Source organism: Bombina bombina, chromosome 9 (assembly GCF_027579735.1).
Source record: "Bombina bombina isolate aBomBom1 chromosome 9, aBomBom1.pri, whole genome shotgun sequence".
Lineage (NCBI taxonomy): Eukaryota > Metazoa > Chordata > Amphibia > Anura > Bombinatoridae > Bombina > Bombina bombina.
Window position 1 is genome coordinate 174,557,980 of NC_069507.1, and position 22,499 is coordinate 174,580,478.

Consider the following 22,499-nt stretch of genomic DNA (forward strand, 5'->3'; position numbering starts at 1 on the left):
TATTTTTAGTGATGGTTAATCCTAGCATTTGCTAAACGCTTGGATTTACTATCACTAAGTACTAGTTATAGAAAAGCTATGTAAAAAAAAAGTTTCTAAATAAATAATTGTCCCAGTGGGGGTTCGGACAGAGAGGTACTAACATTTTAATTTACCATTGTTCTCTAAGTATTGGTCTGAATGTTTTATTGAGATAAATTAAGGATGATTGTGTGTAAACAGAGAAGTTATTAAGGTCTGCTCTCCCTGGAAGCTCAGTCCATTTCAGTGGGTTGAGGTTTCAATTAACAGATTCAGCTATTTAATATATCAAATTATACTTAAAAGAACAATTTCCTTTACATGTTATACTATGCAGCCGGTATACCATCAGAAACTAATTTTACAATACACTATCCCTTTAAGATGGAGAACAGAGTATAGGGATTATTTGCCACCTATATCCTGATGGATGAGCGATTCTTCATACCCACTGCTGTTATGTCTTATATGTGGTGAGAGAGTTTGAATAAGTCCACTGTGAAATATTCATCACTGTCATCTCTATAGAATTTATATCTTTTTGAAAAAAAGCTTGAGAGCCACTGGTAGAATTTATTACGTAATATTAACAAACCTCTGTCCAATTTTGCAAACGTTTGTTTAGCTCAAATATTCTGTAGTCAGTCTGATTCCCATAAGGTGTATGCCTCCTTAAAAGGAAAAAAGCAAAGAAAGAAAAAATAAATAACAGAAGCACAGAGTTAAGGACAGGGGTGTAACAGCTGGTTAAACATTAGAACTTGGAGCCTGGACAGAATTATTCCTAACAAAAGTATTAACAAGTCAAATACAGGCAAACCTGCAACAGAGCAAAGCATCCTAAAAGCACATTTAAATGCTTAAAGGGATATACAACCCAATTTTTTTCTTTCATAATTCAGATAGAACATGTGATTTTAACAACTTTCTAATTTACCAATTTATTTTTCTTCATTCTCTTGGTATCTTTATTTGAAAAGCAGGAATGTAAGGTTAGAAGCACCTTAGTGCTTGCTGATTGGTGGCTAAATGTAGCTACCCAGGTGCTTAATAAAAATGGTCCGGCTCCTACATTTACATCCCTGCATTTCAAATAAAGATACTTAGAGAACAAAGAAAAAATTTTTTATAATAGGAGTAAATTAGAAAGTTGCTTAAAACTGCCGCTCTATCTGAATCAGTAAATATAGAAAGCATCATGGCACTGTTAAAAACCTCTTCATTTGAAGGAAATACATCTTAAAACATTATTCAGCAACAAACCTCACTAGCTTAAAAGAGACCGTAAACACCTTAAAGGGGAAGTCTACACCTTATGTTATTGAAAGGGGTGCAGTAGGCTATTTTTTAGCTTCATCTATTATGTAGCAGTAACAGTAAAAAAACATAATTTATGCTTACCTGATAAATTTATTTCTCTTGTAGTGTAGTCAGTCCACGGGTCATCCATTACTTATGGAATATATCTCTTCCTAACAGGAAGCTGCAAGAGGATCACCCAAAGCAGAGCTGCTATATAGCTCCTCCCCTCACATGTCATATTCAGTCATTCGACCAAAGCAGACGAGAAAGGAGAAAGCATAGGGTGCAGTGGTGACTGGAGTTTAATTAAAATTTAGATCTGCCTTAAAGACAGGGCGGGCCGTGGACTGACTACACTACAAGAGAAATAAATTTATCAGGTAAGCATAAATTATGTTTTCTCCTGTTAAGTGTAGTCAGTCCACGGGTCATCCATTACTTATGGAATACCAATACCAAAGCTAAAGTACACGGATGAAGGGAGGGACAAGGCAGGAACATTAAACAGAAGGAACCACTGCCTGAAGTACCTTTCTCCCAAAAATAGCCTCCGAAGAAGCAAAAGTGTCAAATTTGTAAAATTTTGAAAAAGTGTGAAGTGAAGACCAAGTTGCAGCCTTGCAAATCTGTTCAACAGAGGCCTCATTTTTAAAGGCCCAGGTGGAAGCCACAGCTCTAGTAGAATGAGCTGTAATCCTTTCAGGAGGCTGCTGTCCAGCAGTCTCATAGGCTAAACGTATTATGCTACGAAGCCAAAAAGAGAGAGAGGTAGCCGAAGCCTTTTGACCTCTTCTCTGTCCAGAGTAAACGACAAACAGGGAAGAAGTTTGACGAAAATCTTTAGTTGCCTGCAAATAGAACTTCAGTGCACGGACTACGTCCAGATTATGCAAAAGTCGTTCCTTCTTTGAAGAAGGGTTAGGACACAGTGATGGAGCAACAATCTCTTGATTGATATTCCTGTTAGTAACTACCTTAGGTAAGAACCCAGGTTTAGTACGCAGAACTACCTTGTCTGAGTGAAAAATCAGATAAGGAGAATCACAATGTAAGGCAGATAACTCAGAGACTCTTCGAGCCGAGGAACTAGCCATCAAAAACAGAACCTTCCAAGATAACAGCTTGATATCAATGGAATGAAGGGGTTCAAATGGAACGCCTTGAAGAACGTTAAGAACTAAGTTTAAGCTCCACGGCGGAGCAACAGTCTTAAACACAGGCTTAATCCTAGCTAAAGCCTGACAAAAAGCCTGAACGTCTGGAACTTCAGCCAGATGTTTGTGTAGAAGAATAGACAGAGCAGAAATCTGTCCCTTTAACGAACTAGCAGATAAGCCCTTTTCTAAACCCTCTTGTAGAAAGGACAATATCCTAGGAATCCTAACCTTACTCCATGAGTAACTCTTGGATTCGCACCAATATAAATATTTACGCCATATCTTATGGTAAATTTTTCTGGTAACAGGCTTCCTAGCCTGTATTAAGGTATCAATAACCGACTCCGAGAAGCCACGCTTTGATAGAATCAAGCGTTCAATCTCCATGCAGTCAGCCTCATAGAAATTAGATTTGGATGGTTGAAAGGACCCTGAATTAGAAGGTCCTGTCTCAGAGGCAGAGACCACGGTGCAAAGGACGACATGTCCACTAGGTCTGCATACCAGGTCCTGCGTGGCCACGCAGGCGCTATTAGAATCACCGAAGCTCTCTCCTGTTTGATCTTGGCAATCAAACGAGGAAGCATCGGGAATGGTGGAAACACATAAGCCATGTTGAAGACCCAAGGGGCTGTCAGAGCATCTATCAGCACCGCTCCCGGGTCCCTGGACCTGGATCCGTAACAAGGAAGCTTGGCATTCTGGCGAGACGCCATGAGATCCAGATCTGGTTTGCCCCAACAATGAATCAGTTGAGCAAAGACCTCCGGATGAAGTTCCCACTCCCCCGGATGAAAAGTCTGGCGACTTAGAAAATCCGCCTCCCAGTTCTCCACGCCTGGGATGTAAATCGCTGACAGGTGGCAAGAGTGAGACTCTGCCCAGCGAATTATCTTTGAGACTTCCAACATCGCTAGGGAACTTCTGGTTCCCCCTTGATGGTTGATGTAAGCCACAGTCGTGATGTTGTCCGACTGAAATCTGATGAACCTCAGAGTTGCTAACTGAGGCCAAGCTAGGAGAGCATTGAATATTGCTCTTAATTCCAGAATATTTATTGGGAGGAGTTTCTCCTCCTGAGTCCATAATCCCTGAGCCTTCAGGGAGTTCCAGACTGCGCCCCAGCCTAGAAGGCTGGCGTCTGTTGTTACAATCATCCAATATGGCCTGCGAAAGGTCATCCCCTTGGACAGATGTGGCCGAGAAAGCCACCATAGAAGAGAATCTCTGGTCTCTTGATCCAGATTTAGTAGGGGGGACAAATCTGAGTAATCCCCGTTCCACTGACTTAGCATGCACAATTGCAGCGGTCTGAGATGCAGGCGCGCAAATGGTACTATGTCCATTGCCGCTACCATTAAGCCGATTACTTCCATGCACTGAGCTACTGACGGGTGTGGAATGGAATGAAGGACACGGCAAGCATTTAGAAGTTTTGATAACCTGGCCTCTGTCAGGTAAATTTTCACCTCTACAGAATTTATAAGAGTCCCTAGAAAGGGAACCCTTGTAAGTGGTAATAGAGAACTCTTTTCCACGTTCACCTTCCACCCATGCGACCTCAGAAATGCCAGAACTATCTCTGTATGAGACTTGGCAGTTTGAAAACTTGACGCTTGTATCAGAATGTCATCTAGGTACGGAGTCACCGCTATGCCTCGCGGTCTTAGTACCGCCAGAAGTGAGCCCAGAACTTTTGTAAAGATTCTTGGAGCCATAGCTAATCCGAAGGGAAGAGCTACAAACTGGTAATGCCTGTCTAGGAAAGCAAATCTTAGGTACCGATAATGATCCTTGTGAATCGGTATGTGAAGGTAGGCATCCTTTAAGTCCACTGTGGCCATGTACTGACCCTCTTGGATCATGGGAAGGATGGTTCGAATAGTTTCCATTTTGAATGATGGAACTCTTAGGAATTTGTTTAGGATTTTTAAGTCCAAGATTGGTCTGAAGGTTCCCTCTTTCTTGGGAACCACAAATAGATTTGAATAGAATCCTTGCCCGTGTTCCGTCCGCGGAACTGGGTGGATCACCCCCATTAGTAAGAGGTCTTGTACACAGCGTAGAAACGCCTCTTTCTTTATTTGGTTTGCTGATAACCTTGAAAGATGAAATCTCCCTCGTGGAGGAGAAGTTTTGAAGTCCAGGAGATATCCCTGTGATATGATCTCCAACGCCCAGGGATCCTGGATATCTCTTGCCCAAGCCTGGGCGAAAAGAGAAAGTCTGCCCCCCACTAGATCCGTTTCCGGATAGGGGGCCCTCTCTTCATGCTGTCTTAGGGGCAGCAGCAGGTTTCTTGGCCTGCTTGCCCTTGTTCCAGGACTGGTTAACTTTCCAGCCCTGCCTGTAACGAGCAACCTGTTTTGGAGCGGAGGAAGTTGATGCTGCTCCTGCCTTGAAGTTACGAAAGGCACGAAAATTAGACTGTTTGGCCTTTGATTTGGCCCTGTCCTGAGGTAGAGCATGGCCCTTACCTCCCGTAATGTCAGCTATAATTTCTTTCAAGCCGGGCCCGAATAAGCTCTGCCCTTTGAAAGGAATATTAAGCAATTTAGATTTAGAAGTCACGTCAGCTGACCAGGATTTAAGCCATAGCGCTCTGCGCGCTTGGATGGCGAATCCGGAATTCTTAGCCGTAAGTTTGGTTAAATGTACGACGGCATCAGAAACAAATGCGTTAGCTAGCTTAAGTGCTTTAAGCTTGTTCATAATTTCATCCAATGGAGCTGTGCGAATGGCCTCTTCCAGAGACTCAAACCAGAATGCCGCCGCAGCAGTGACAGGCGCAATGCATGCAAGGGGCTGTAAGATAAAACCTTGTTGAACAAACATTTTCTTAAGGTAACCCTCTAATTTCTTATCCATTGGATCTGAAAAGGCACAACTATCCTCCATCGGGATAGTGGTACGCTTAGCTAAAGTAGAAACTGCTCCCTCCACCTTAGGGACCGTCTGCCATAAGTCTCGTGTGGTGGCGTCTATAGGAAACATTTTCCTAAATATGGGAGGAGGGGAAAAAGGCACACCAGGTCTATCCCACTCCTTGCTAATAATCTCTGTAAGCCTTTTAGGTATAGGAAACACGTCAGTACACACCGGTACCGCATAGTATCTATCCAACCTACATAATTTTTCTGGAATTGCAACCGTGTTACAATCATTCAGAGCCGCTAATACCTCCCCTAGCAATATGCGGAGGTTCTCAAGCTTAAATTTAAAATTAGAAATCTCTGAATCCAGTCTCCCTGGATCAGATCCGTCACCCACAGAATGAAGCTCTCCGTCTTCATGTTCTGCAAATTGTGACGCAGTATCTGACATGGCTCTCACCTCATCCGCGCGCTCTGTCCTTAACCCAGAGCTATCGCGCTTGCCTCTTAATTCTGGCAATTTAGATAATACTTCTGTCATAACAGTAGCCATGTCTTGCAAAGTGATTTGTAAGGGCCTCCCTGATGTACTTGGCGCCACAAAATCACGCACCTCCTGAGTGGGAGGCGAAGGTACTGACACGTGAGGAGAGTTAGTCGGCATAACTTCCCCCTCATTGTCTGGTGATAATTTCTTTACATGTAAAGATTGACTTTTATTTAAAGTAACATCAATGCAATTAGTACACAAATTTCTATTGGGCTCCACATTGGCCTTTAAACATAGTGAACAAAGAGATTCATCTGTGTCAGACATGTTTAAACAGACTAGCAATGAGACTAGCAAGCTTGGAAATACTTTTCTAAATAAATTTACAAGCAATATAAAAAAACGCTACTGTGCCTTTAAGAAGCACAAAAAGCTGTCACAGTTGAAATAACAATGAACCAAAATAGTTATAGCAACCAATTTTTCACAGTAAATGTATTAAGTTAGCAAAGGAATGCACCCACCAGCAAATGGATGATTAACCCCTTAATACCCAAAAACGGATAACAATTTAATAATTAACGTTTTTATCACAGTCAAAACACACTGTCACAGGTCTGCTGTGACTGATTACCTCCCTCAAAATGAATTTTGAAGACCCCTGAGCTCTCTAGAGACGATCTGGATCATGGAGGATGAAGTAGACAGATTGTGACTGAATTTTTACTGCGCAAAAAAAAAAAGCGCTAAAATAGGCCCCTCCCACTCATATTACAACAGTGGGGAAGCTCAGAAAACTGTTTCTATGCAGAAAACAAAGATGGCCATGTGGTAAAAATCATGCCCCAATAAGTTTTATCACCAAGTACCTCACAAAAAACGATTAACATGCCAGTAAACGTTTTAAACATACATTTGAAAAGTTATGAATTGTTATTAATAAGCCTGCTACCAGTCGCTTTTACTGCAGTTAAGGCTCATACATTATTTCAGTATTAACAGTATTTTCAGAGTCAATTCCATTCCTTAGAAAAATACATTCAGTGTACACACACTCATCAGCCTAATACCAGTCGCTATCACTGCATTTATGGCTGAACTTACTTTACATTGGTATCAGCAGTTTTTTCTCAGTCAATTCCATTCCTCAGAAAAATAATTTACTGCACATACCTCATTTGCAGGGGGGCCCTGCATGCTATTCCCCTTTTCTGAAGTTACCTCACTCCTCAGATGAGAACAGCCAGTGGATCTTAGTTACGTCTGCTAAGATCATAGAAAACGCAGGCAGATTCTTCTTCTAATGCTGCCTGAGAACAAACAGCACACTCCGGTGCCATTTAAAATAACAAACTTTTGATTGTAGAAATAAACTAAGTTAAAAAACACCACAGACCTCTCACAGCGACCTATCTTTAGTTAGGCTGCAAGAGTGACTGAATATGACATGTGAGGGGAGGAGCTATATAGCAGCTCTGCTTGGGTGATCCTCTTGCAGCTTCCTGTTAGGAAGAGATATATTCCATAAGTAATGGATGACCCGTGGACTGACTACACTTAACAAGAGAAAGTTATTTTAAAAAGAACATCATTTCTGGCCACTTTGAAATTGCTGCCAAGCTCCGTCTACTGATCACGTAACGATCTGAGTTGCATACGGTGTCCAATCACAAAAGTCACACTAGTTGGATTCAGTAGACCGTCTGTGCTATTCAGCAAAGTGCCCATTGTGTGCTGTGTCTTCACCACTTTTGTTAGCCACCCCTGCACCCCCCCGAATGTTAAAGGGATAGAAAGGTCTAAATTGAAATGTGCATAGCTGCCTTTCAATGTGAAATACAAGCATTTTTTTCAGTATACTTCCATTAACAAACATGCTTCTAGTAAAAAAAAAGTTATACTGATTTTCTCCGGCATATGCACATATCCTGTGGGGCCTGTGCACCAGTACTCAAGCTTAAGAGAACTAAAGATGGTGTGTATTGCTTCTGTGAAGATGTAATTTGTGTCATACAAGCCACCGCTGACTCTCTGAACATGGCATGGTATTTGAATGCTGGCGCACAGACCCTCTCAGGATATGTGCGTATGCCGCAGAAAAAAAAAGTTATAAGAAGCATTTTTGCTAATGGAAGTAAATTGCAAAAATGCACGTACGAAACCTAGAATAAGAGGAGGGAGTGTATTGCATAGAATACTGCACAAAAAGCGCCTCTTTCTCTGTATAGAAAAGAAAAAAAATTCAAAGAACCATTTACCATTGTAGTGATTTTTTTTACTGAAATCTCTGTATCCCACTAATATCCAATGAAGATAGGAAATGGAAATCAGCAACATGCACACAAAAAAAATCAAAATATCAAATTCATAATATCTATATTGGATTTATTTTTAAATAAGTTGATATTTTTTAATATTTGTTTTAATTAACTACATCACAAACCTATTAGTTGAGAGATCTCTCTTCAAAACTGAATTGCCTAAAGAAACTATTAAAAATTTTGAAAAACATAACTATGAACATTTCATATAACTTATAACCCTTTCTACTTTCATTTTTTTCTGATAATGCTGGGTGCATCTTATATGCAGAAAACGGTTTTTCCCACCCAAAGTCAATTCACTATGCAGAACCATTTTCTGCTTAAAAGGGACACTAAACCCAATTTTTTCTTTCTTTCATGATTCGGATAGAAAGTTGCTTAAAATTGCATGCTCTAATTTTCTCCTTTTATCAATTTTTCTTCGTTCTCTTCCTATCTTTATTTGAAAAATAAGCTAAGGAGCCAGGCACTTTTTAGTTCACAACGCGGGACACCACTTGTTTACCGTTTTTCTGGTTTTCAAATAAAGATAGCAAGAGCATGAAGACAAATTGTTAATAGGAGTAAATTAGAAAGTTGCTTAAAATTGCATGCTCTACCTGAATCATGAAATCAAAAAACTGGGTTCAGTGTCCCTTTAACTAGAAAAACAAACGGCAAATTGGAATTTAAAAACAAAAAACTGGTCTTACCCAATTCCTGGCTCCAGATATGTTGGCGGATACATCGGAGTAGGTCTGGAGAGAGAGAAATATATAAAGTTTTACTTTTTGACAATAATATCAGTTTTTTCTAAAAAAAAAGTTGGATTCTCAATGAACATTTTTTGTATTTGAATTTACTTGCAGCACACTTGTAAGAAATTGGTTGCAAATATTCTTGTGCAGCAAGGTTCTTGCTTCATTACATCTCCATTTAGACTGTAGAAGTTTCAAAAAAATATTAAATATTAAAACAATTTATATAACACATAGAATCATAAATTAAAACTTTTTTGTTTAACCTTGAAACAGATATAGTAGCCAAGAGGACATTTAAAGGTTTATGCACAACCTGATATTTAAATGTAACATGCAAATAAAAATTAAACTTTCATAATTTAGATAGAGCTTGCAGTATTACATAAATTTCTAAATTACTTCTATTATCAACTTTGCTTTATTTTCTAGGCATTCTTTGCTGAAAAAACATACCAAGGTAGGCTCAGAGGCTACAATGCACTACTGGGAGCTAGCTGCTGCTTAGTGCTTGCACATATATGCCTCTTGTCATTGGCTCACCATATGCGTTATGCTAGTTTTCAGTATTGCATTACTGTTCCTTCAAAGGATATAAGGCAATGAAGCAAAATTTGATAAGAAGTAAATTGGAAAGTTATTTAAAAACCAAATAAAAAAAATAATTGTGTTTCATGTCCCTTCAAGCATCATTTGCACACTTTTATAATGACAAGTCCAATCCCCTTTAAACGTAATTACAAAACAGAAAAATGACAAGTAGGCTGCGAACAATTCAGGTTTCAAGTTCTGGAATTCTTTATCCCTTTCACAGCTTCCATATCAATTTTGTTTTCTTAGTAATACTTCCTTAAAGGGACATGAAACACAAAATGCATCTTTCATGATTTAGACAGAGAATACAATTTTAAACAACTTTCTAATTAACTTCTATTATCTAATTTGTTTCATTCTCTTGGTATCATTTTTGCTCCTTAGCTTTCCTAGATAAACATTTGAAAGGATAACAAGAAAAGGAAGAAAATTAAATAATATAAGTAAATTGGAAAGTTGTTTAAAATTGTATTCTCTATCTAAATCATAAAATATTTTTTTGGGGTTTCATGTCCCTTTAAAGGGAGAGGAAACCTTTTCTGTCATGATTTGGATAGAACATACAATTTTAAACAACTTTCCACACAAATTTGCTTCATTTTCTTGTTATCCTTTGCTGAAGGAACAGCATTGCACTACTGGCAGCAAGATGAAGAATTCTAGACAGCCAATCACAAACACATAATTTATGCTTACCTGATAAATTTATTTCTCTTGTGGTGTATCCAGTCCACGGATCATCCATTACTTGTGGGATATACTCCTTCCCAACAGGAAGTTGCAAGAGGATCACCCACAGCAGAGCTGCTATATAGCTCCTCCCCTAACTGCCATATCCAGTCATTCAACCGAAAACACGCAGAGAAAGGAGAAACCATAGGGTGCAGTGGTGACTGTAGTTTAAATAAAAAAATTACCTGCGTTAAAATGACAGGGCGGGCCGTGGACTGGATACACCACAAGAGAAATAAATTTATCAGGTAAGCATAAATTGTGTTTTCTCTTGTAAGGTGTATCCAGTCCACGGATCATCCATTACTTGTGGGATACCAATACCAAAGCTAAAGTACACGGATGAAGGGAGGGACAAGGCAGGTACTTAAACGGAAGGTACCACTGCCTGAAGAACCTTTCTCCCAAAAATAGCCTCCGAAGAAGCAAAAGTATCAAATTTGTAGAATTTGGAAAAAGTATTAAGCGAAGACCAAGTCGCCGCATTGCAAATCTGTTCAACAGAAGCCTCATTTTTAAAGGCCCAAGTGGAAGCCACAGCTCTAGTAGAATGAGCTGTAATCCTTTCAGGAGGCTGCTGTCCAGCAGTCTCATAGGCTAAGCGGATTATGCTTCTTAGCCAAAAAGAAAGAGAGAGGTTGCCGAAGCCTTTTGACCTCTCCTCTGTCCAGAGTAGACAACAAACAAAGCAGATGTTTGACAAAAATCTTTAGTAGCTTGTAAGTAAACCTTTAAAGCACGAACCACGTCCAGATTGTGTAATAAACGTTCCTTCTTTGAAGGAGGATTAGGACACAAGGATGGAACAACAATCTCTTGATTGATATTCTTAGTAGATACCACCTTAGGTAAAAACCCAGGTTTGGTACGCAGGACTACCTTATCCGTAAGGAAGATCAGATAAGGAGAATCACATTGTAAAGCAGATAACTCGGAGACTCTACGAGCCGAGGAAATAGCTACCAAAAAAAGAACTTTCCAAGATAAAAGTTTGATATCTATGGAATGAAGAGGTTCAAACGGAACTCCTTGAAGAACCTTAAGAACCAAATTTAAGCTCCATGGGGGAGCAACAGGTTTAAACACAGGCTTGATTCTAACCAAAGCCTGACAAAATGTCTGAACGTCTGGAACATCTGCCAGACGCTTGTGCAAAAGAATAGACAGAGCAGAAATCTGTCCTTTTAAGGAACTAGCTGACAATCCTTTTTCCAAACCATCTTGAAGAAAGGATAATATTCTGGAAATCCTGACCTTACTCCATGAGTAACCTTTGGATTCACACCAATAAAGATATTTACGCCATATCTTATGGTAAATTTTCCTGGTAACAGGCTTTCGCGCCTGTATTAAGGTATCAATGACTGACTCGGAGAAGCCACGCTTTGATAAAATCAAGCGTTCAATCTCCAGGCAGTCAGTCTCAGAGAAATTAGATTTGGATGGTTGAAAGTACCCTGAAGTAGAAGGTCCTGTCTCAGAGGCAGAGTCCATGGTGGAAAGGATGACATGTCCACCAGATCTGCATACCAGGCCACGCAGGCGCTATTAAAATCACCAATGCTCTCTCCTGCTTGACCTTGGCAATCAGTCGAGGGAGCAGAGGAAACGGTGGAAACACATAAGCCAGGTTGAAAGACCAGGGCGTTGCTAGAGCATCTATCAGCGTCGCCTTGGGATCCCTGGACTGTGGCTTACATCAACCATCAAGGGGGAACAAGAAGTTCCCTAGCGATGTTAGAAGTCTCAAAGATAATTCGCTGGGCAGAGATTCACTCTTGCCACCTATCAGCTATCCATATCCCAGGTGTAGAGAACTGGGAGGCGGATTTTCTAAGTCGTCAGACTTTTCATCCAGGAGAGTGGGAACTCCATCCGGAGGCGTTTTCCCAATTGATTCATCGTTGGGGCAAACCAGAACTGGATCTCATGGCGTCTCGCCAGAACGCCAAGCTTCCAGATTTAGTAGAGGGGACAAATCTGTGTAATCTCCGTTCCACTGACTGAGCATGCATAGTTGCAGCGGTCTGAGATGTAGTCGTGCAAACGGTACTATGTCCATTGCCGCTACCATTAAGCCGATTACTTCCATGCACTGAGCCACCGAAGGGCACGGAATGAATGAAGAACACGGCAGGAATTTAGACGGTTTGATAACCTGGACTCCGTCAGGTAACATAACTTCCCCCTCGTCAGATTCCTCTGGTGATAAATTTTTTAAAGACGGAATATGATCTTTATTGCTTAAAGTGAAATCAGTACATTTGGTACACATTCTAAGAGGGGGTTCCACCATGGCTTTTAAACATAATGAACAAAGAGTTTCCTCTATGTCAGACATGTTTACACAGACTAGCGATGAGACCAGCAAGCTTGGAAAACACTTTAAATCAAGTTAACAAGCAAATATAAAAAACGGTACTGTGCCTTTAAGAGAAACAAATTTTGTCAGAATTTGAAAAACAGTGAAAAAAGGCTGTTACACAAACAAAATTTTACAGTGTGTATAATAAGCTAACAGAGCATTGCACCCACTTGCAAATAGATGATTAACCCCTTAGTTCAAAAAACAGTCACAACAAATTGCCACAGCTCTGCTGTGGCCCTACCTTCCCCAATAAACGACTTTGGAAAGCCTTTGAGCCCTTTAGAGATGTTCTATAGCATTCAGGGGACTTTTGAGGAAAGCTGATGTCTCAGTCTGTAATTTTAACTGCGCAAAAAAGCGCTAAAATAGGCCCCTCCCACTTATAATACAACAGTGGAAAGCCTCAAGAAACTGTTTCTAGGCAAAATTTAAGCCAGCCATGTGGAAAAAACTAGGCCCCAATAAAGTTTTATCACCAAAGCATATATAAAAACCATTAAACATGCCAGCAAACGTTTTATATTGCATTTTTATAAGGGTATTACCCCTGAGAGTAAGCATGATACCAGTCGCTATTAAATCACTGTATTCAGGCATAATTTACATTAATCCGGTATCAGCAGCATTTTCTAGCATTTCCAATTCTAGAAAAAATTGTAACTGCACACACCTCATAGCAGAGTAAACTGCACGCCATTCTCCCGCTGAAGTTACCTCTCTCCTCAGAACAGCAATGGATCTTAGTTACAACCTGCTAAGATCATAGAAAACTCAGGCAGATTCTTCTTCTATTTACTGCCTGGGATAAAATAGTACAACTCCGGTACTATTTAAAATAACAAACTTTTGATTGAAGATAAAAAACTAACTATATTTCACCACTCTCTCTTACTACCTCCATGCGTGTTGAGAGTTGCAAGAGAATGACTGGATATGGCAGTTAGGGGAGGAGCTATGTAACAGCTCTGCTGTGGGTGTCCTCTTGCAACTTCCTGTTGGGAATGAGAATATCCCACAAGTAATGGATGATCCGTGGACTGGATACACCTTACAAGAGAAAACAGAATTTATGCTTACCTGACAAATTACTTTCTCTTGCGGTGTATCCAGTCCACGGATTCATCCTTTACTTGTGGGATATTCTCATTCCCTACAGGAAGTGGCAAAGAGAGCACAGAGCAGAGCTGTCCATATAGCTCCCCCTCTAGCTCCACCACCCAATCATTCGACCAAAGGTTAGGAAGAAAAAGGAGAAACCATAGGGTGCAGTGGTGACTGTAGTTTAAACAAAACATTTTTTACCTGACTTAAATGCCAGGGCGGGCCGTGGACTGGATACACCGCAAGAGAAAGTAATTTATCAGGTAAGCATAAATTCTGTTTTCTCTTGCAAGGTGTATCCAGTCCACGGATTCATCCTTTACTTGTGGGATACCAATACCAAAGCTTTAGGACACAGATGAAGGGAGGGAACTAGACAGGTACCTTAAACGGAAGGCACCACTGCTTGCAAAACCTTTCTCCCAAAAATAGCCTCTGAAGAAGCAAAAGTATAGAATTTGTAAAATTTGGCAAAAGTATGCAGTGAAGACCAAGTTGCTGCCTTACAAATCTGTTCAACAGAAGCCTCATTCTTGAAAGCCCATGCGGAAGCCACTGCTCTGGCAGAATGAGCAGTGATTCTTTCAGGAGGCTGCTGGCCAGCAGTCTCATAGGCCAAACGGATGATGCTTTTCAGCCAAAAGGAAAGAGGTAGCAGTCGCTTTCTGACCTCTCCTCTTACCAGAATAGATAACAAACAAGGAAGATGTTTGTCTGATATCCTTAGTTGCTTGCAAATAGAACTTTAGAGCACAAACTACATCAAGATTGTGCAACAGACGTTCTTTCTTCAAAGAAGGATTGGGACACAGAAGGAACAGCAATTTCCTGGTTAATATTCTTGTTAAAAACCACTTTAGGAAGAAAACCAGGTTTAGTACGCTAAACTACCTTATCTGCATGGAACACCAGGTAAGGTGAATCACACTGTAAGGCAGATAATTCTGAAACTCTTCGAGCAGAAGAGATAGCTACCAAAAACAAAACTTTCCAAGATAACAACTTAATATCTATGGAATGTAAAGGTTCAAACGGAACCCCCTGAAGAACTGAAAGAACTAGATTTAGACTCCATGGCGGAGCCACAGGTTTATAGACAGGCTTGATTCTGACTAAAGCCTGTGCAAACGCTTGAACGTCTGGTACCTCTGCCAGACGCTTGTGTAAAAGGATAGAAAGAGCAGATATCTGTCCCTTTAAAGAACTAGCCGACAATCCTTTCTCCAATCCGTCTTGGAGAAAGGACAATATCCTGGGAATCCTAATCTTACTCCATGAGTAACCCTTGGATTCACACCAACAAAGATATTTCCGCCATATCTTATGGTAGATTTTCCTGGTGACAGGCTTTCTAGCCTGAATCAAAGTATCTATAACTGGCACAGAGAAACCACGCTTTGATAGAATTAAGCGTTCAATCTCCAAGCAGTCAGACGTAGAGAAACTAGATTTGGATGCTTGAACGGACCCTGTATTAGAAGGTCCTGCCTCATTGGCGGTGTCCATGGTGGGACAGATGGCATGTCCACTAGGTCTGCACACCAAGTCCTGCGTGGCCACGCAGGTGCTATCAATATCACCGAAGCCTTCTCCTGCTTGATTCTGGCGATCAGACGAGGGAGAAGAGGAAACGGTGGGAAAACATAAGCCAGATTGAAGGACCAAGGCACTGCTAGAGCATCTATCAATGCCGCCTTGGGGTCCCGGGACCGGGATCCGTAGAGAGGAAGCTTGGTGTTCTGACGGGACGCCATCAGATCCAACTCTGGAATACCCCATAGCTGAGTCAGCTGGGCAAATACCTCCGGGTGGAGTTCCCACTCCCCGGGTGAAAAGTCTGACGACTCAGAAAATCCGCCTCCCAGTTGTCTACTCCTGGGATGTGAATTGCTGAGAGATGGCAGGAGTGGTCCTCCGCCCACCTGATTATTTTGGTTACTACCTTCATCGCTAGGGAACTCTTTGTTCCCCCCTGATGATTGATGTAAGCTACAGTCGTGATGTTGTCCGACTGAAATCCGATGAATTTGGCCGCAGCTAGCTGAGGCCATGCCTGAAGCGCGTTGAATATCGCCCTCAGTTCCAGTATGTTTATAGGGAGAAGAGATTCTTCCCGAGACCATAAACCTTGAGCTTTCAGGGAGTCCCAGACTGCACCCCAGCCTAACAGACTGGCGTCAGTCGTTACAATGATCCACTCTGGTCTGGGGAAAAATATTCCCTGAGACAGGTGATCCTGAGACAACCACCAGAGAAGAGAAACTCTGGTTTCCTGGTCCAACTGTATTTGAGGAGACAAATCTGCATAATCCCCATTCCACTGACTGAGCATGCATAGTTGCAGTGGTCTGAGATGTATCCGAGCGAAAGGGACTATGTCCATTGCCGCTACCATTAATCCGATTGCCTCCATGCACTGAGCTACAGATGGCCGAGGAATGGAATGAAGAACTCGGCAAGTAGTTAAAAGTTTCAACTTTCTGACCTCCGTCAGAAATATTTACATTTCTACCGAATCTATTAGTGTTCCTAGGAAGGGAACCCTTGTGAGTGGGGACAGAGAACTCTTTTTGATGTTCACCTTCCACCCGTGAGACCTGAGAAAGGCCAATACAATCTCTGTGTGAGCCTTGGCTCTGTGAAAGGACGGCGCCTGAATTAAGAGGTCGTCCAAATAAGGCGCCACTGCTATGCCCCGCGGTCTTAGAACCGCCAGAAGGGACCCTAGCACCTTTGTGAAAATTCTGGGAGCAGTGGCTAAACCGAATGGAAGAGCCACAAACTGGTAATGCTTGTCTAGAAAAGCAAACCTGAGGAACTGATGATGATCCTTGTGGATAGGGATATGCAGGTACGCATCCTTTAGATCCATGGTAGTCATATATTGACCTTTCTGGATCATAGGTAAGATTGTCCGAATGGTCTCCATCTTGAATGATGGGACTCTGAGGAATCTGTTTAGAGTTTTTAGATTCAGGATTGGTCTGAAAGTTCCTTCTTTTTTGGGAACCACAAACAGGTTTGAGTAAAAACCAAGTCCTTGTTCTGCAATTGGAACTTGGTATATCACTCCCATCGTATGTAGATCTTCTACACAGCGTAAGAACGCCTCTTTCTTTGTCTGGTCTGTAGACAGACGAGAAATGTGGAACCTTCCCCTTGGAGGGGAGTCCTTGAATTCTAGAAGATATCCCTGGGTAACAATCTGTAAAGCCAATGGAATCGTGAACATCTCTTGCCCAGGCCTGAGCGAAGAGAGAAAGTCTGCCCCCTACTAGATCCGGTCCCGGATCGGTGGCTACCCCTTCATGCTGTCTTGGTAGCAGCTGCAGGCTTTTTGGCCTGTTTACCCTTGTTCCAGCCCTGGTAAGGTTTCCAGGTTGCCTTGGGCTGTGAAGCGTTACCCTCTTGCTTTGCAGCTGTAGAGGCTGAAGCGGGACTGCTCCTGAAATTACGAAAGGAACGAAAATTAGCTTTGTTTTTAGCCTTAAAGGGGGGTTGTCCTGAGGGAGAGCTTGGCCCTTTCCCCCGGTGATTTCTGAAATAATCTCTTTCAATTCTGGCCCGAAAACATAATTTATGCTTACCTGATAAATTCCTTTCTTCTGTAGTGTGATCAGTCCACGGGTCATCATTACTTCTGGGATATTACTCCTCCCCAACAGGAAGTGCAAGAGGATTCACCCAGCAGAGCTGCATATAGCTCCTCCCCTCTACGTCACTCCCAGTCATTCGACCAAGGACCAACGAGAAAGGAGAAGCCAAGGGTGTAGTGGTGACTGGAGTATAACTTAAAAAATATTTACCTGCCTTAAAAACAGGGCGGGCCGTGGACTGATCACACTACAGAAGAAAGGAATTTATCAGGTAAGCATAAATTATGTTTTCTTCTGTTAAGTGTGATCAGTCCACGGGTCATCATTACTTCTGGGATACCAATACCAAAGCAAAAGTACACGGATGACGGGAGGGATAGGCAGGCTCTTTATACAGAAGGAACCACTGCCTGAAGAACCTTTCTCCCAAAAATAGCCTCCGAGGAAGCAAAAGTGTCAAATTTGTAAAATTTGGAAAAAGTATGAAGTGAAGACCAAGTTGCAGCCTTGCAAATCTGCTCAACAGAGGCCTCATTCTTGAAGGCCCAAGTGGAAGCCACAGCTCTAGTAGAATGAGCTGTAATTCTTTCAGGAGGCTGCTGTCCAGCAGTCTCATAAGCTAAACGAATTATGCTACGAAGCCAAAAAGAAAGAGAGGTAGCAGAAGCCTTTTGACCTCTCCTCTGACCAGAGTAAACGACAAACAGAGAAGACGTTTGTCGAAATTCCTTAGTTGCCTGTAAGTAAAATTTTAGAGCACGGACTACATCCAGGTTGTGCAGTAGACGTTCCTTCTTCGAAGAAGGATTTGGGCACAAAGAAGGAACAACAATCTCTTGATTGATATTCCTGTTAGTGACTACCTTAGGTAAGAACCCAGGTTTAGTACGCAGAACTACCTTATCCGAATGAAAAATCAAATAAGGAGAATCACAATGTAAGGCTAATAATTCAGAAACTCTTCGAGCCGAGGAAATAGCCATTAAAAATAGAACTTTCCAAGATAACAACTTTATATCAATGGAATGAAGGGGTTCAAACGGAACGCCCTGTAAAACATTAAGAACAAGGTTTAAACTCCATGGTGGAGCAACAGTTTTAAACACAGGCTTAATCCTGGCCAAAGACTGACAAAAAGCCTGGACGTCAGGAACTTCTGACAGACGTTTGTGTAACAGAATGGACAGAGCTGAGATCTGTCCCTTTAATGAACTAGCAGATAAACCCTTTTCTAAACCTTCTTGCAGAAAAGACAATATCCTAGGAATCCTAACCTTACTCCAAGAGTAACCTTTGGATTCACACCAATATAGGTATTTACGCCATATCTTATGGTAAATCCTTCTGGTAACAGGCTTCCTAGCCTGTATTAAGGTATCAATAACTGACTCAGAAAACCCACGTCTTGATAAAATCAAGCGTTCAATTTCCAAGCAGTCAGCTTCAGAGAAGTTAGATTTTGATGTTTGAAAGGACCCTGTATCAGAAGGTCCTGTTTCAGAGGTAGAGACCAAGGTGGACAGGATGACATGTCCACCAGGTCTGCATACCAAGTCCTGCGTGGCCATGCAGGTGCTATTAGAATCACTGATGCTCTCTCCTGTTTGATTCTGGCAATCAATCGAGGAAGCATCGGGAAGGGTGGAAACACGTAAGCCATCCTGAAGTCCCAAGGTGCTGTCAGGGCATCTATCAGGACTGCTCCTGGATCCCTGGATCTGGACCCGTAACGAGGAAGCTTGGCGTTCTGTCGAGACGCCATGAGATCTATCTCTGGTTTGCCCCAACGTCGAAGTATTTGGGCAAAGACCTCCGGATGAAGTTCCCACTCCCCCGGATGAAAAGTCTGACGACTTAAGAAATCCGCCTCCCAGTTCTCCACTCCCGGGATGTGGATTGCTGACAGGTGGCAAGAGTGAGACTCTGCCCAGCGAATTATCTTCGATACTTCCATCATTGCTAGGGAGCTTCTTGTCCCTCCCTGATGGTTGATGTAAGCTACAGTCGTGATGTTGTCCGACTGAAACCTGATGAACCCCCGAGTTGTCAACTGGGGCCAAGCCAGGAGTGCATTGAGAACTGCTCTCAATTCCAGAATGTTTATTGGCAGGAGACTCTCCTCCTGACTCCATTGTCCCTGAGCCTTCAGAGAATTCCAGACGGCACCCCAACCTAGAAGGCTGGCGTCTGTTGTTACAATTGTCCAGTCTGGTCTGCTGAATGGCATCCCCCTGGACAGATGTGGCCGAGAAAGCCACCATAGAAGAGAATTTCTGGTCTCTTGATCCAGATTCAGAGAAGGGGACAAGTCTGAGTAATCCCCATTCCACTGACTTAGCATGCACAGTTGCAGTGGTCTGAGGTGTAAGCGTGCAAAGGGTACTATGTCCATTGCCGCTACCATTAAGCCGATAACCTCCATGCATTCAGCCACTGACGGGTGTTGAATGGAATGAAGGGTGCGGCAAGCACTTTGAAGTCTTGTTAGCCTGTCCTCTGTCAGGTAAATCTTCATTTCTACAGAATCTATAAGAGTCCCCAGGAAGGGAACTCTTGTGAGTGGAACGAGTGAACTTTTCTTTTCGTTCACCTTCCATCCATGTGACCTTAGAAATGCCAGTACTAACTCTGTATGAAACTTGGCAGTTTGAAAGCTTGAAGCTTGTATCAGAATGTCGTCTAGGTATGGAGCTACCGAGATTCCCCGCGGTCTTAGTACCGCCAGAAGAGCACCCAGAACCTTTGTGAAGATTCTTGGAGCTGTAGCCAATCCGAATGGAAGAGCCACAAACTGGTAATGCCTGTCTAGGAAGGCAAACCTTAGGTACCGGTAATGATCTTTGTGAATCGGTATGTGAAGGTAAGCATCTTTTAAATCTACTGTGGTCATGTACTGACCCTCTTGGATCATAGGTAAAATTGTCCGAATAGTCTCCATCTTGAACGATGGAACTCTTAGGAATTTGTTTAGGATCTTTAAGTCCAGGATTGGTCTGAAAGTTCCCTCTTTTTTGGGAACCACAAACAGATTTGAGTAAAACCCTTGTCCCTGTTCCGACCGTGGAACTGGATGGATTACTCCCATTAACAAGAGCTCTTGTACGCAGCGTAGAAACGCCTCTTTCTTTGTCTGGATTGTTGACAACCTTGACAGATGAAATCTCTCTCTTGGAGGAGAGTGTTTGAAGTCCAGAAGGTATCCCTGAGATATTATCTCTAGCGCCCAGGGATCCTGGACATCTCTTGCCCAAGCCTGGGCGAAGAGAGAAAGTCTGCCTCCCACTAGATCCGATCCCGGATCGGGGGCCCTCAATTCATGCTGTTTTAGGGGCAGCAGCAGGTTTCCTGTCCTGCTTGCCCTTGTTCCAAGACTGGTTAGGTCTCCAGTTTTGTCTGTAGCGAGCAACAGATCCTTCTTGCTTTGGGGCAGAGGAAGTTGATGCTGCTCCTGTTTTGAAATTCCGAAAGGAACGAAAATTAGACTGTTTGGCCTTAGGTTTGGCCCTGTCTTGAGGCAGGGCGTGGCCTTTACCTCCTGTAATGTCAGCGATAATTTCTTTCAAACCAGGCCCAAATAAGGACTGCCCTTTAAAAGCTATATTAAGTAATTTAGACTTAGAAGTAACATCAGCTGACCAGGATTTTAGCCACAGCGCCCTGCGTGCCTGAATGGCGAATCCTGAATTCTTAGCCGTAAGTTTAGTTAAATGTACTACGGCCTCCGAAATGAATGAATTAGCTAGTTTAAGGACTCTAAGCCTGTCCGTAATGTCGTCCAGAGTAGCTGAACTAATGTTCTCTTCCAGAGACTCAATCCAGAATGCCGCTGCAGCCGTGACCGGCGCAATGCATGCAAGGGGTTGCAATATAAAACCTTGTTGAACAAACATTTTCTTAAGGTAACCCTCTAATTTTTTATCCATTGGATCTGAAAAAGCACAGCTATCCTCCACCGGGATAGTGGTACGCTTAGCTAAAGTAGAAACTGCTCCCTCCACCTTAGGGACCGTTTGCCATAAGTCCCGTGTGGTGGCGTCTATTGGAAACATTTTTCTAAATATCGGAGGGGGTGAGAACGGCACACCGGGTCTATCCCACTCCTTAGTAACAATTTCAGTAAGTCTCTTAGGTATAGGAAAAACATCAGTACTCGCCGGTACCGCAAAATATTTATCCAACCTACACATTTTCTCTGGTATTGCAACTGTGTTACAATCATTCAGAGCCGCTAACACCTCCCCTAGTAATACACAGAGGTTTTCCAGCTTAAATTTAAAATTTGAAATGTCTGAATCCAGTCTGTTTGGATCAGAACCGTCACCCACAGAATGAAGTTCTCCGTCCTCATGTTCTGCCACCTGTGACGCAGTGTCTGACATGGCCCTAATATTATCAGCGCACTCTGTTCTCACCCCAGAGTGATCACGCTTGCCTCTTAGTTCTGGTAATTTAGCCAAAACTTCAGTCATAACAGTGGCCATATCTTGTAAAGTTATCTGTAATGGCCGCCCAGCTGTACTGGGCGCCACCATATCGCGCACCTCCCGAGCGGGAGATGCAGGTACTGACACGTGAGGCGAGTTAGTCGGCATAACTCTCCACTCGTTGTTTGGTGAAATTTGTTCAATTTGTACAGATTGACTTTTATTTAAAGTAGCATCAATACAGTTAGTACATAAATTTCTATTGGGCTCCACTTTGGCATTGCAACAAATGACACAGGTATCTTTCTCTGAATCAGACATGTTTAACACACTAGCAATAAACTTGCAACTTGGAATACAATTCTATTAGAATATTATTAAAAACGTACTGTGCCTTTAAGAAGCACAGAAGATTTATGACAGTTGAAAATTAATAAACTGAAACAGTTATAGCCTGTAAACAACACAACTTTAGCAAAGGTTTGATCCCATTAGCAAAAGACAACTAATTCTGAAAGCAGAAAAAAATTACAGAATAAACGTTTTTTATCTCAGTCAACTATAATCTCACAGCTCTGCTGAGAGAAATTACCTCCCTCAAAACAAGTTTTGAAGACCCCTGAGTTCTGTAGAGATGAACCGGATCATGCAGGAAATACAATGAGCTGCTGACTGAAATTTCTGATGCGTAGTAAAAGCGCCAAAAAAACGGCCCCTCCCCCTCACACACAGCAGTGAGAGAGAACAGAAACTGTCAGAAAAAAGATCAAGCAACTGCCA

At 42.2% G+C, this 22,499-nt stretch overlaps 1 protein-coding gene across 5 annotated transcripts in view; it reads right to left on the reverse strand.

Moving 5' to 3' along the window:
• The window catches only part of LDB1 (LIM domain binding 1), a 490,040-nt gene that overhangs the window by 43,796 nt on the left and 423,745 nt on the right, over positions 1 to 22,499 (reverse strand). For all 5 annotated transcript variants that reach the window (XM_053692496.1, XM_053692494.1, XM_053692495.1 and 2 more), the window contains exons 3-4: positions 8,860 to 8,904; positions 617 to 692 (exon numbers count right to left, since the gene is read on the reverse strand). In XM_053692496.1, the coding sequence (XP_053548471.1) occupies positions 617 to 692; positions 8,860 to 8,904 (121 nt within the window). The remainder of the gene's footprint in view (positions 1 to 616; positions 693 to 8,859; positions 8,905 to 22,499) is intronic.